Genomic DNA, 13,009 nt, shown 5'->3' with positions numbered 1-13,009 from the left:
GAAGGTCGTGATGGTCGCCGTTACGAAATCATAGACGCCATAAAACAAAATTTAATAACTTACAATTTAGAGTTAAATTCTTTACGAAAATTATATAAGAATGTAGCCTGAAGTTCCAGCTTTGCAATGAAATTATAAAAGTTCACAAATTGTTTACAGAAATTAAGTAATTAATAATTCTTCACTGCCGGAGCCATTCTATTCTTTACTATCCCTTCTCTGTCCTCGTCTATCACGTGACCAGCACTTCGTCGACCTCCTTGCCTATTCTATATTCCTATTACTTTCGGAGCATTTGGACCCAAATAATAGATGGCGTTGATCGAAACTGCCGAATGAAAAATCACGTGACCCGTTGGGCGGGAGAAACAAAACAATAAAAGGACATAAATAATTATAACACATTTTTCTTCCTTTTTTTTAGTCTCTTAATAGCCCGTTGAACATGAAATCACAGATGAAGATGCGTGGTTTTGTTCTTAGTAGAAAGAAAATGAAACTGCAATGGTTATATGCTTAGGTATCTTTTATTCAGTTTGAAAGTTTCACATATACACATTAATTGTTAACGACATAATAAACAATGATATATAGACATTAGAATCTGAGCAGATGTTCGTATCACAGACCGTTGCGAGAAAAAGATATTTCGTAATATATATCACGTAATAATTATCATTATAATGACCATATATATATGTAACAATATTTATAGACATATACACACTACTGCAAATGATTCTGTTCAAATACGCGAGTTATATTACTAATGCTAGATATTGATTTATCTTGCATCTATCTCTCTTATCGCGCATCTCCTCGGCTTTCTCTCGTGTTAAACCTCATAAGAAGTTCTTTATTCCCTATTCATTTTCCTTTATATCTTTATCATCTTCAACATCAACTATTTTATAATTTTCTACTTTCTTCAGTTCCTTTTTTGCATCTGTCAATTTATTTTTTATCCTTTCCTTCATTGCTCTGGAAATATAAATATAAGACAGTCAATAAAAATTCCTATTTTCCATAACATAATTATAATGTAAACAATAAACTAATTCTTTCTCTTTCTTTAAAACTTCTAATTCTTCTTGAGTCTTTACTTCATCCTTACTTTCCCAATTGCGACTACGGTCTTCCTTCTTTTTTTTATTTGCATGTCCAGGTGGTTCAACAGCTGGTTGTGAACTTAATTTTGGATCAGTTAAATAATCATGAGCCGATTTGCCCTTACCACTAAACTTTTTATTTAATTTTTCTGCACAAATTCTTTTTCATCTTTCTCTGCTTTTTCACTAAATGATGAAAGATTGAAATTTCTGTAACAAAATTTTTTATTGCAAAAAACAATACTATCAGGGCTAAATTTTGCAAACATATATGATTTTTACTTTACTGCTGCTAGCAGGAAGCTACGCACTGGAGATCTTGGAATTCCACTTAACCCTGAGGAAAGGTTTGAACGAAACTTACATACCAAAAATGACCATAAACATATCTACAATACCTATCTACTGACCATTCAGCAGCCCATAAATACAGGGGCCTTATGATATGGCTCCAGTACAGTTAGTGTGGGATACTGATGTCTGTTTGAAAAGATTGGGCTTGATTAAAGCCACCACGCAGCACAGAAGATGAATTTTGATAATATTGGTTTGCCCTAAACAATTTCTTTTACTAATTCATTTTTTATTAAACACTGCTACAAAACTTTTAGCTAAAATATATAAATTTAAATAATTTTTGGGGCAATTGGGCAACAACTAAAGTAGTATTATATTAATATTGATGATTAAATCTAATGAAAGTACATTTTTCCCCTCAAACGTACTTGTTCCACTTTCGAAATAAAAATTTTCTATATATTGTTTATGCATAAATAATAAGTGCTAATAACATTCTATACAATCAGATGTGTAAATTAGAGAACAACTAATAGTAGCAGTGTTTAACACACAGTGGGTATTCTAGTCCATATATCTTTTTAAATAGTTATATTCTTGCACATGTAGGGAAATTCAGAGGTGTTCCTATGCAGACTGCTTTATTCAAGTTAATAGGCTGTATTTCATTATTGTAACGCACAGTTACGAACTATTTGATATCGGTCGTTTTAATAGAATAATGAAAAATTTGTGCATAGGGCACCTTAATAGACACTTTCTTTATTAGGCTGCCGTGATTTGCACGGCATTTTGAACTTTAATACTGTAATGCCACAGGAACATTTATCATTAATTAAATAAAATAGATTTTTATTCTTAACCACAATTTAATGAGCAGATTTCAGGAAAATAATGAAATTAATAAAATTATGATTGCTAATATAAGCATAATACTATAAAGATCAATATTACGTTACTTTCAGGTACAACTTAAATAAATACACATTAATTTTTCTAATAAATTAATTTACTCCAATAGGTTTAACTTTTCTGATTTTAGCTGGAACCATTATTTTATATCATTGTGTTTCATTAGTATTATACAATATAGTAAGATATACAAACTATTATTAACTAACCCAAAAAAATTATTTCCTAATAATCACAGGATCTATCTTAGCAGCTGACATCATACCGATTTCTGCCGTGCACAAACGCGCAGTCTTCCAGTGGTTACCTACTGAATAGACTTATAGCAATGTTATATTTAACATTACATAATTTTTTACTGTTTATTTTAACATCTTGGCACTGTTGGAAAACATCGAAAATTAGTCTTTCCCAAGTATAGGGACGATGTATTTTACAATCAGTTAACAATTTCATTATTAGGATTTTTTTTCATTTTTTCTAGACCTTTTCTTGTTTTGGTTCAAAATTAATAAATATATCCCTTAAATATTTGTAGCAATTGTTAACTTTTATGTTTGTATAGTTTTCTTATTCTTCGTATGTTGTCACATCTGTGAAAAATTAAGATAATGTTACATATACACACATTTAATATGTACATAATAGATAATTTTTATAAATTATCAATTTTCGTTTGTTTTTTTAATACAAAAATTAAAATTTGATTTACTCAGTGGAAAGTTTTATGTATATTTTATGTTTCTTTAAATTTTCCAACATGGTCAGAATTTACTTTGTTTATTAAAAAGAAAATAGAAGGAGTATATGTTAAAGAAAAATTTATAACTAAAGCCTAATAACTTTGAAAATCAATTAAAATTTTGTCTCAGTTTCCAACTTTCTGCTAATAATCAGCAGTTCTTTTCTCACTTAATCACACAATCATAGTAGGATCAGGTTGCTTGTATGCTAGTACCATCTTAATGTAAACTTATTTTCTTGACAAAATTTTATTTTTTTATTTTGCAGATCTCCATCGCCAGAACCCATATACAGTAGTGATGGTAAACGGTTGAATACAAGAGAATACCGTACTAGACGTAAATTGGAAGAAGAACGTCATAATCTCATTCAGAAGATTCTCAAAATTAATCCAGAGTTTAAACCTCCACCAGATTATAAGTAAGTAAAGAATATTTTATCATGTATATTTAAAGCGTCAACCTGTTTATTATGTGTTGTATTTAAAATATTATTTTTAGGCCGCCAATAATACGTGTTCATGATAAAGTAATGATCCCCCAAGAAGAACATCCAGATATTAACTTTGTTGGTCTCTTGATTGGTCCACGTGGAAATACGTTAAAATGTAGGATAAATTAATTTATGATATTTATAAAATACTGAAATTTTATGTTAATTCTATTCATTCTTTTTTTTTTCTTAATATAGCAATGGAGAAGGAAACTGGAGCAAAGATAATAATCCGCGGCAAAGGTTCTGTAAAAGAAGGAAAAGTTGGAAGGAAAGATGGACAACCTTTGCCTGGTGAAGATGAACCTTTACATGCATACATTACTGCTAACAATCTGGATGCTGTAAAAAAAGCTGTTGAAAGAGTATGTAAGATTTTTATAAATTAATATGTTTATAAGTTATAAGTGTACTATGAGAACATAATTTTAATAGATTCACGAAATAATACGACAAGGTGTTGAAGTACCTGAAGGACAAAATGACTTACGACGTAATCAACTTAGAGAATTGGCTTTATTGAATGGAACATTGCGTGAAAATGATGGACCACGTTGTACTAACTGTGGTGCGTCTGATCACAAATCATGGCTGGTTAGTATATTGATAATTAAACAGATCTATTTTAAATACTACAAGCAGATTGATCTCATTTTTATTTTATTTATTGCAGTGTCCAGATAAACCTAACGTAACAAATAACATAGTATGCTCGAGCTGTGGTGGTGCAGGTCACATTGCACGTGATTGTAGATCTAAAAGACCGGGGCAAGGTGGACCAGCTGCAGCAGGCATGGGTGGAATGGGTCCAGGTGGAGATAAAGCTAAAATAGATGAAGAATATATGTCTCTTATGGCAGAATTGGGTGAAGGTCCGCCGCCTGATCGATCCAAAAGTGGGCAACCACGTCAACCAAATCCAAATCCTAACTATCCTGGTCTTTTCGATAGGTAAATTATTTTCATTTTTCTTGCTTTTATAAACGATAATATACATATATAATAATCATCTTGCAATTATTTTTAGGCAACAAGCACCTCGTGCTTTAATGGCTGCACCAGCACATCCGCCACCGCAAATGATGCAAGGCGGTCCAATGATGCCGCCACCAGGAATGGCACCACCACCTTGGAGTCAAGGAGAAGTAAATAACATGAATGGTATGAACATGCAATGGCAACCCCCAGTTAGTATGCCTCCTCCACCTGGTGTAATGCAACCACCTCCACCACCGCCTGGTTCTACATCTCAACCAAATATTCCACCACTGATGCCTTGGATGGCTGGAAACAATCAACCACCGCCACCAGGACAAATGCCACCGACGCAAATTCCGCCACCTGGAATGGGTATACCACCATGGCAACAAGGACAACAAGGACCAATGCGTCCACCTCCACCTGGAACTGCTCCACCACCAGGTTTCCCAGGATGGCAACCACAACAAATGGGTGGGTGGCCACCAGCAGCTCCTGTTCCTCCTCCACCACAACAAACACCAGCTCCGCCTGGCATTGATCTCAATACTTTACCAACGTTATTGGCACAACCACCTCCACCACCCCCACCAACTAGTTAGTGTAAAGAATCATCAAATCGTCTAATCAAATCTTCTTTATTCGTACAATAGAGGGATATTATCGGTCGTGTCAGTAAATAGATTATAATATTGGACTGAAGACAATTAACTATTACTTAGTTGGAATAATTCGCGATTTTATTTAGTCCGTTCGTCGTATATGGCTTTGTTCTTTATAAGTGGAAAAGTATATAGTTAGATATACGTTTTTCAATCCACCTTAAGAAACGTATGCTGTTTATAAGACATTGCTTTAGGTTTACTATATATATTTGGAACGCCAAGTACGTAGCGTACTTGATAAATGAAAATCTGTACGTTTTGGTTACCATTACTTTCAAATTTATTGTATGTATCTAAAGCTTTCTTACAAGTGTAAATGTAAGTGATATGCCAAACACGTTTTTATAATATTACTTCAAGCACTTCATAATTTTTACTTACATGTTTCTCTAAACATAATATCGTACATTATAAATTAAAATATAAATTACTTATAATTTGTGAGTAGTATGCATAATACTATGTGTACTGTAGTATTGTATACTACAGTATTTAGTTACATTTGTTGCTTTGTACAAGTGTAAAAAACTTTTGCTTCAGTATATTACCTACGGTGAAGGTTAACGTTATACAATAAATGTTTGTAGCAAAGAAATGATTTTTTTATGGGACTATATACATAAGTTCCTACAACAATTCTAATCAATTTTGTATTACAGTTTCGATAATTTTGATCGATGTAGCCTTTCACAAAATATTAGGTAATACAGTGAAGCATCAGAATTGTTTTTTGTACAAGCAATGATTTGTCAATTTTAAATAATCACCCAGATTATTTGTATAGATTAAGTATAAGTTCAACAAAAAAATGTCTTTTTTTTCACTTTACGAACGAAGCATATTTACGATTCATCGATCACCAAAACATGGTATTGTAAACGTCCAAGCGCAATAATTTCGTATCACTGGTTCACTAGTAAGAAGTAAATTTATTGAAGTCATAAATTATATAAAAACTCCGCTTTATATGAAATAACATTAGTATTGCGTGTTATGTTTAGGACTCAGAATAATAGTTTGTGAAACTTTATGATAGCTTAATGTGTATGTTAACTACACAATAAAGGTATATCATATTAAAATATGAATTTGTTCTGTTAAATCTGTCTTTTAAATTAATCTACTCATATGGAAAAAATAATTTTTAAATAGTTTTTTTATTAATAAATTAAAAATTATGTTTTCATTTAAACATTAATCTTATATTTTCAAATTTGAAATTATAGTTAAGATATCTGTGGTGCTCTTGCCCGACTTGTAGCGCGCCTCCGGAATCAGAACAATGGTGACCCCAAGTGTTTAGTCAAGTACTTAGTGGAGTTTTTTCATACAAGGAAAGTGCAAGTCCTTCCGATTACCGACATAGTTGAAACATAGATACCGTCATGCAGTTCAAGAACATATATCATTATAGCTGCAATTATTCAACAGTTCTTGAGATATTTATGATTAAAGTTTTATTGCTTCTTTATTTATAGATTTATTTCCAATTCTTTTCGAGTCACTGCTTTCATACGAACCACTCTCTTTTCTTTATATACCTCAGCTCCATCATTCTAAAATATAACACATTAGTGCTGGTCAACAATATTTCTCTATGTAAGAGCTTAGATTTAATTTTCTACATTTATCATTTAGCAACATTTGGACTCTATATTCAATTTATACCTACTACCTATCATAACTATTACAAAGTGTTCATTCTCCATTTCTTCAATGATCCTCATATTTGCATGTCAATGGCACACATCCTCTGTTGATACATATGCTGTCTCTTTCCTGTTTCTTGATTCGACATAATATGCTGTTCCCCTTCTCACTGCTTTCTTTCCAACCACTCTCTTTTCTTTATCTACCTTAACTCCATAATTCTGAAACATAACACATTAGCGATGATCATTGACTTTGACCACAGATATTAATATTTATTTAAATCAGGAATACAACATACCCCTGAATCTCAGTGTATTCTCTATACTCAGTTATTATAAGAGGACATCACCTAAATTAATTTCATTCCTTTTGGTCTGCCTAAGCCATCTCCATTTTTTGAATCTTCATTTGACCATCAAATATTTCTATCTTGTATGTTCTGTCGTTAACTGACCTAGAATACAATACTTATATTATAACATATTTGTATTGCTCCATCAATTTTTTCTCGCTATAACATATAATATATAATTCAATAAATATAAATATAAAATATAATTTTTGGCATCTCATGGCTCCATGCTGGTGATATTCCATGCGTCCAATATTTTTCTACTGTTGCACATGCCTGATTATTTTAACAGAATATTGTCTTTTCACAACCAAGCTCTGCTATCACTAATAAAAGGTGGAAAAACAATGGCTCATAACTTACACTATTTAATTACAACTGAAGGTTGTGTTAATACAAAGACTTACATTCTTTTGTGTTATGCAGGTACACCTGCATGTACACGACAATGCTTCCAGCATTTGTTTGCAATTTTTTCTCATTTCCTATGCACTCTCCTCTTCACTTGTAAAAAAATTAACAAATCACTTAATTTCTGTGATTAATTTATGAACTTTTATAATTGCGTTGTAAAGGCGTACCTTTGGATATTTGTCGTCTGCCAGATAAAGAAATGAATGCTGATTGTCTAATTAAAACCACTGTTTTTGGCTGAATTTATTAAAGAATGTAGAAAACTTTATGGGATTCTTAAGTGAACAAAAAGAAGGAAGGGGAATGTGTGTTAGTTATTTATGTCGTTTTGTTGGTTTATTTATTCGTCCGCACGTCACGTGGAGTTAGGCGACCTCCAGGCGCAATCTATGTTCTTTCTACCTAATCTGACAAGGAGAGTGCAAGTCCTTCGGGTCACCGATTTAGTTGAAACTTTGCAGGATTGTAGATATCGTCATGCAGTTTAAGAAAATATATCATTATAGCGACAACTACTCAATAGCTTTTGAGATATTTACGATTAAAGTTTTATTACTCCTGGAATTACAACTTTATTTTCAATATTTTTTAATTGTTATTGTAGCTTAATGATGATAGTCGAGAATTTTTTTTTTATTATAGGAGACTTTCAAACATGAGTAATATTTATATGCAAAAGCCAGCCATTAAAGGTAAAGTAATAAGTATCATTTAATAATACTTCCATGGATTGTATATCTATTTTTAAAAATTTAACCTATATACAATATTTACTTTCTAAATTTCTATATTAATATATTAAATAATTTCTCACTTGAATTACAATAGTAAATAATAAATTTTAATAAATTTGATTTTAAAGGTATTTTACATTAATCAAACTAATGTATTTCTTATAACTAGGTTGTAATGAAAACAACTGTTGGTGATGTTGAGTTAGAATTATGGGCAAAAGAAATTCCAAAGGCATGTAGAAATTTCATACAGTTATCTATGGAAGGTTATTAGGGTGACACTATCTTTCATAGAATTATCAAAGGATTCATAAAGCACAAGGTGGTGATTCCACGGGTACAGGAGAAGGTGGTAAAATATATGGAGAACCATTAAAAGTGAGACTATATTTAAAAATAATATGAATTCCTTTTTTATCGAAAAATAATTATTGGATATATATGTTTTAGGACGAATTTCATACACGATTACGTTTTTGTCGACGAGATTTAATTGCTATGGTTAATGCTAGAAAGATGACAATGGTTCCCAATACTTCTTTATTCTTAGTTCTACACCAGATTTGCAGAATAAGCATACAATTTCTGGTAGAGCTACTGGAGAATCTATATATAGTATGCTTAAACTCGAAGAAGCACTTGTAAATGAGGTAAATTTAATGTTTACAAGAAAATATATCAATAATTGATATAAATATAATATTTCCCCTTTTTTGCAGAATGATAGACCACTTTATCCTCCAAGATTGATAAAAACTATAATATTGAACAATCCATTTTCTGATATTATACCAAGAATAATAGTACAGGAAAGTGAAGAAGTAAAGAACAGTTAAAAAACTAAAACAGCAGCAGTAAAGTAAAAATCATATATGTTTGCAGAATTTAGTCCTGATAGTATTGTTCTTTACAACGAAAAATTGTGTTACAGAGATTTGAATCTTTTATCATTTGGTGGAGAAGCAAAGGAAGATGAAGAAGAATCTGTGATATTAAATAAAAAGTTTACTGGTAAGGGCAAATCAGCTCATGATCATTTAACTGATCCAAAATTAAGCTCACAAACAGCTGTTGAACCATCTGGACTTGCAAATAAAAAAAGGAAGGAAGGCCGCAGTAGCGATTGGGAAAGTGACGCCGAAGTAAAAACTCAAGAAGAATTAGAAGTTGTAAAGAAAGAGAAAGAGTTAGTTTATTGTTTACATTATAACTATGTTATAGAAAGTAGGAATTTTTATTGACTGTCTCTTATATTTATATTTTCAGAGTAATGAAGAAAAGGATAAAAAATACATTGAGAGATACAAAAAAGGAACCGAGGAAAGTACAAAATTATAAAATAGGTGATGCTGAAGATGATAAGAATATAAAGGAAAATGAATAGGGAATAAAAAACTCCTTATTAGTGTAGCACAGGAGAAAGCCGAGAAGATGCACGATAAGAGATATCAAGAATTATTAGGATAACTCATGTATTTGAATAGAATCATTTATCATATGTTTATAAATATTGTACATATATATATGGTCATTGTAATGATAATTATTAGGTGATATGTATTACGAAACATCTTTTTCTCGAAACCGTCCGTGATACGGACATCTATTCAGATTCTAATGTCTATATGTTATTGTTTATTATGTCGTTAACAATTAACATGTATATGTAAAACTTTCAAAGTGAATAAAAAGTACCTAAGCATATAACAATTGAAGTTTCGTTTTCTTTTTACCAAGAATAAAACAACGCATCTTCATCTGTGACTTCATGTTCGTCTGGCTTTTAAGAGAGTAAAGAGAAGGAAGAAAAATGTGTTATAATTATTTATGTCCTTTTATTGTTTTGTTTCTCCCGCCCAACGGGTCACGTGGTTTTTCATTCGGCAGTTTCGATCAGCGCCATCTATTATTTGGCTCCAAATGCTCCAAAAGTGATAGGAATATAGGATAGGCAAGGAGGTCGACGATGTGCTGGTCACGTGGTAGACAAGGACAGAGATGGGATAGAAAAGGATAGAATGGCTCCGGCAGTGAAGAATTATTAATTACTCAATTTCCGTAAACAATTTGTGAACTTTTATAATTTCGTTGCAAAGCTGGAACTTCAGGCTACATTCCTATATAATATTCGTAAAGAATTTAGCTCTAAATTGTTAGTTATTAATTTTTGTTTTATGGCGTCTATGATTTCGTAACGGCGACCATCACGACCTTCCGTGAAAATATTTATTACTAAACGAAACTAGAAGCAAAATGTGATCAAAAGTTATATGAGAAGATTCGCAAGAACATTGTCTTTCTAACGAGTGCATAAAGTTTCATAAATTAATTGCGTAGAGGATAGTAATTAATGAAAAACCAATGGCGTCTTCGACAACAATTCAAACACTGCGTAGAATAATAATTAATAATAAATTAATTAGGGACAAATCTATATCGAAAAATATATTGGAAAGTTCTTGAAGGATCTGCCTTTACGATGCAATTATAAAAGTTCATAAATTAATCGCAGGAATTGAGTAATTAATTAATTTTCTAATAAAAATTCTAAAAGGAACAGTCAGCGCCACCTATGACTCTTATCTGGAACTGTTCCGCTAGTTCCAGTACACAGCTGTAGGTGGCGCTGACTGTTCCTTTTAGAATTTTTATTAGAAAATTAATTAATTACTCAATTCCTGCGATTAATTTATGAACTTTTATAATTGCATCGTAAAGGCAGATCCTTCAGCAACTTTCCTATATATTTTTCGATATAGATTTGTCCCTAATTAATTTATTATTAATTATTATTCTACGCAGTGTTTGAATTGTTGTCGAAGACGCCATTGGTTTTTCATTAATTACTATCCTCTACGCAATTAATTTATGAAACTTTATGCACTCGTTAGAAAGACAATGTCCTTGCGAATCTTCTCATATAACTTTTGATCACATTTTGCTTCTAGTTTCGTTTAGTAATAAATATTTTCACGGAAGGTCGTGATGGTCGCCGTTACGAAATCATAGACGCCATAAAACAAAAATTAATAACTAACAATTTAGAGCTAAATTCTTTACGAAAATTATATAGGAATGTAGCCTGAAGTTCCAGCTTTGCAACGAAATTATAAAAGTTCACAAATTGTTTACGGAAATTGAGTAATTAATAATTCTTCACTGCCGGAGCCATTCTATCCTTTTCTATCCCCTCTCTGTCCTTGTCTACCACGTGACCAGCACATCGTCGACCTCCTTGCCTATCCTATATTCCTATCACTTTTGGAGCATTTGGAGCCAAATAATAGATGGCGCTGATCGAAACTGCCGAATGAAAAACCACGTGACCCGTTGGGCGGGAGAAACAAAACAATAAAAGGACATAAATAATTATAACACATTTTTCTTCCTTCTCTTTACTCTCTTAAAAGCCAGACGAACATGAAGTCACAGATGAAGATGCGTTGTTTTATTCTTGGTAAAAAGAAAACGAAACTTCAATTGTTATATGCTTAGGTACTTTTTATTCACTTTGAAAGTTTTACATATACATGTTAATTGTTAACGACATAATAAACAATGACATATAGACATTAGAATCTGAATAGATGTCCGTATCACGGACGGTTTCGAGAAAAAGATGTTTCGTAATACATATCACCTAATAATTATCATTACAATGACCATATATATATGTACAATATTTATAAACATATGATAAATGATTCTATTCAAATACATGAGTTATCCTAATAATTCTTGATATCTCTTATCGTGCATCTTCTCGGCTTTCTCCTGTGCTACACTAATAAGGAGTTTTTTATTCCCTATTCATTTTCCTTTATATTCTTATCATCTTCAGCATCACCTATTTTATAATTTTGTACTTTCCTCGGTTCCTTTTTTGTATCTCTCAATGTATTTTTTATCCTTTTCTTCATTACTCTGAAAATATAAATATAAGAGACAGTCAATAAAAATTCCTACTTTCTATAACATAGTTATAATGTAAACAATAAACTAACTCTTTCTCTTTCTTTACAACTTCTAATTCTTCTTGAGTTTTTACTTCGGCGTCACTTTCCCAATCGCTACTGCGGCCTTCCTTCCTTTTTTTATTTGCAAGTCCAGATGGTTCAACAGCTGTTTGTGAGCTTAATTTTGGATCAGTTAAATGATCATGAGCTGATTTGCCCTTACCAGTAAACTTTTTATTTAATATCACAGATTCTTCTTCATCTTCCTTTGCTTCTCCACCAAATGATAAAAGATTCAAATCTCTGTAACACAATTTTTCGTTGTAAAGAACAATACTATCAGGACTAAATTCTGCAAACATATATGATTTTTACTTTACTGCTGCTGTTTTAGTTTTTTAACTGTTCTTTACTTCTTCACTTTCCTGTACTATTATTCTTGGTATAATATCAGAAAATGGATTGTTCAATATTATAGTTTTTATCAATCTTGGAGGATAAAGTGGTCTATCATTCTACAAAAAAGGGGAAATATTATATTTATATCAATTATTGATATATTTTCTTGTAAACATTAAATTTACCTCATTTACAAGTGCTTCTTCGAGTTTAAGCATACTATATATAGATTCTCCAGTAGCTCTACCAGAAATTGTATGCTTATTCTGCAAATCTGGTGTAGAACTAAGAATAAAGAAGTATT

General features: G+C 31.5%; 1 protein-coding gene across 1 annotated transcript in view; it reads left to right on the top strand.

Moving 5' to 3' along the window:
- LOC108550480 (splicing factor 1) overlaps nt 1–5,263 on the top strand; it is a 15,369-nt gene extending 10,106 nt beyond the window's left edge. Inside the window, exons 4-10 of the mRNA XM_017904222.1 lie at nt 1,409–1,456; nt 3,330–3,482; nt 3,563–3,669; nt 3,753–3,919; nt 3,990–4,148; nt 4,228–4,505; nt 4,582–5,263. Of these exons, the coding sequence (XP_017759711.1) occupies nt 1,409–1,456; nt 3,330–3,482; nt 3,563–3,669; nt 3,753–3,919; nt 3,990–4,148; nt 4,228–4,505; nt 4,582–5,134 (1,465 nt within the window). The 3' untranslated portion in view covers nt 5,135–5,263. The remainder of the gene's footprint in view (nt 1–1,408; nt 1,457–3,329; nt 3,483–3,562; nt 3,670–3,752; nt 3,920–3,989; nt 4,149–4,227; nt 4,506–4,581) is intronic.
- Nucleotides 5,264–13,009: the final 7,746 nt, after the last annotated feature.

Source organism: Eufriesea mexicana, unplaced genomic scaffold (assembly GCF_001483705.2).
Source record: "Eufriesea mexicana isolate 0111107269 unplaced genomic scaffold, ASM148370v2 scaffold474474846, whole genome shotgun sequence".
Classification (NCBI taxonomy): domain Eukaryota; kingdom Metazoa; phylum Arthropoda; class Insecta; order Hymenoptera; family Apidae; genus Eufriesea; species Eufriesea mexicana.
The sequence above is the reverse complement of the archived record's forward strand: the minus strand, read 5'-3'. Positions and strand labels throughout refer to the sequence as shown.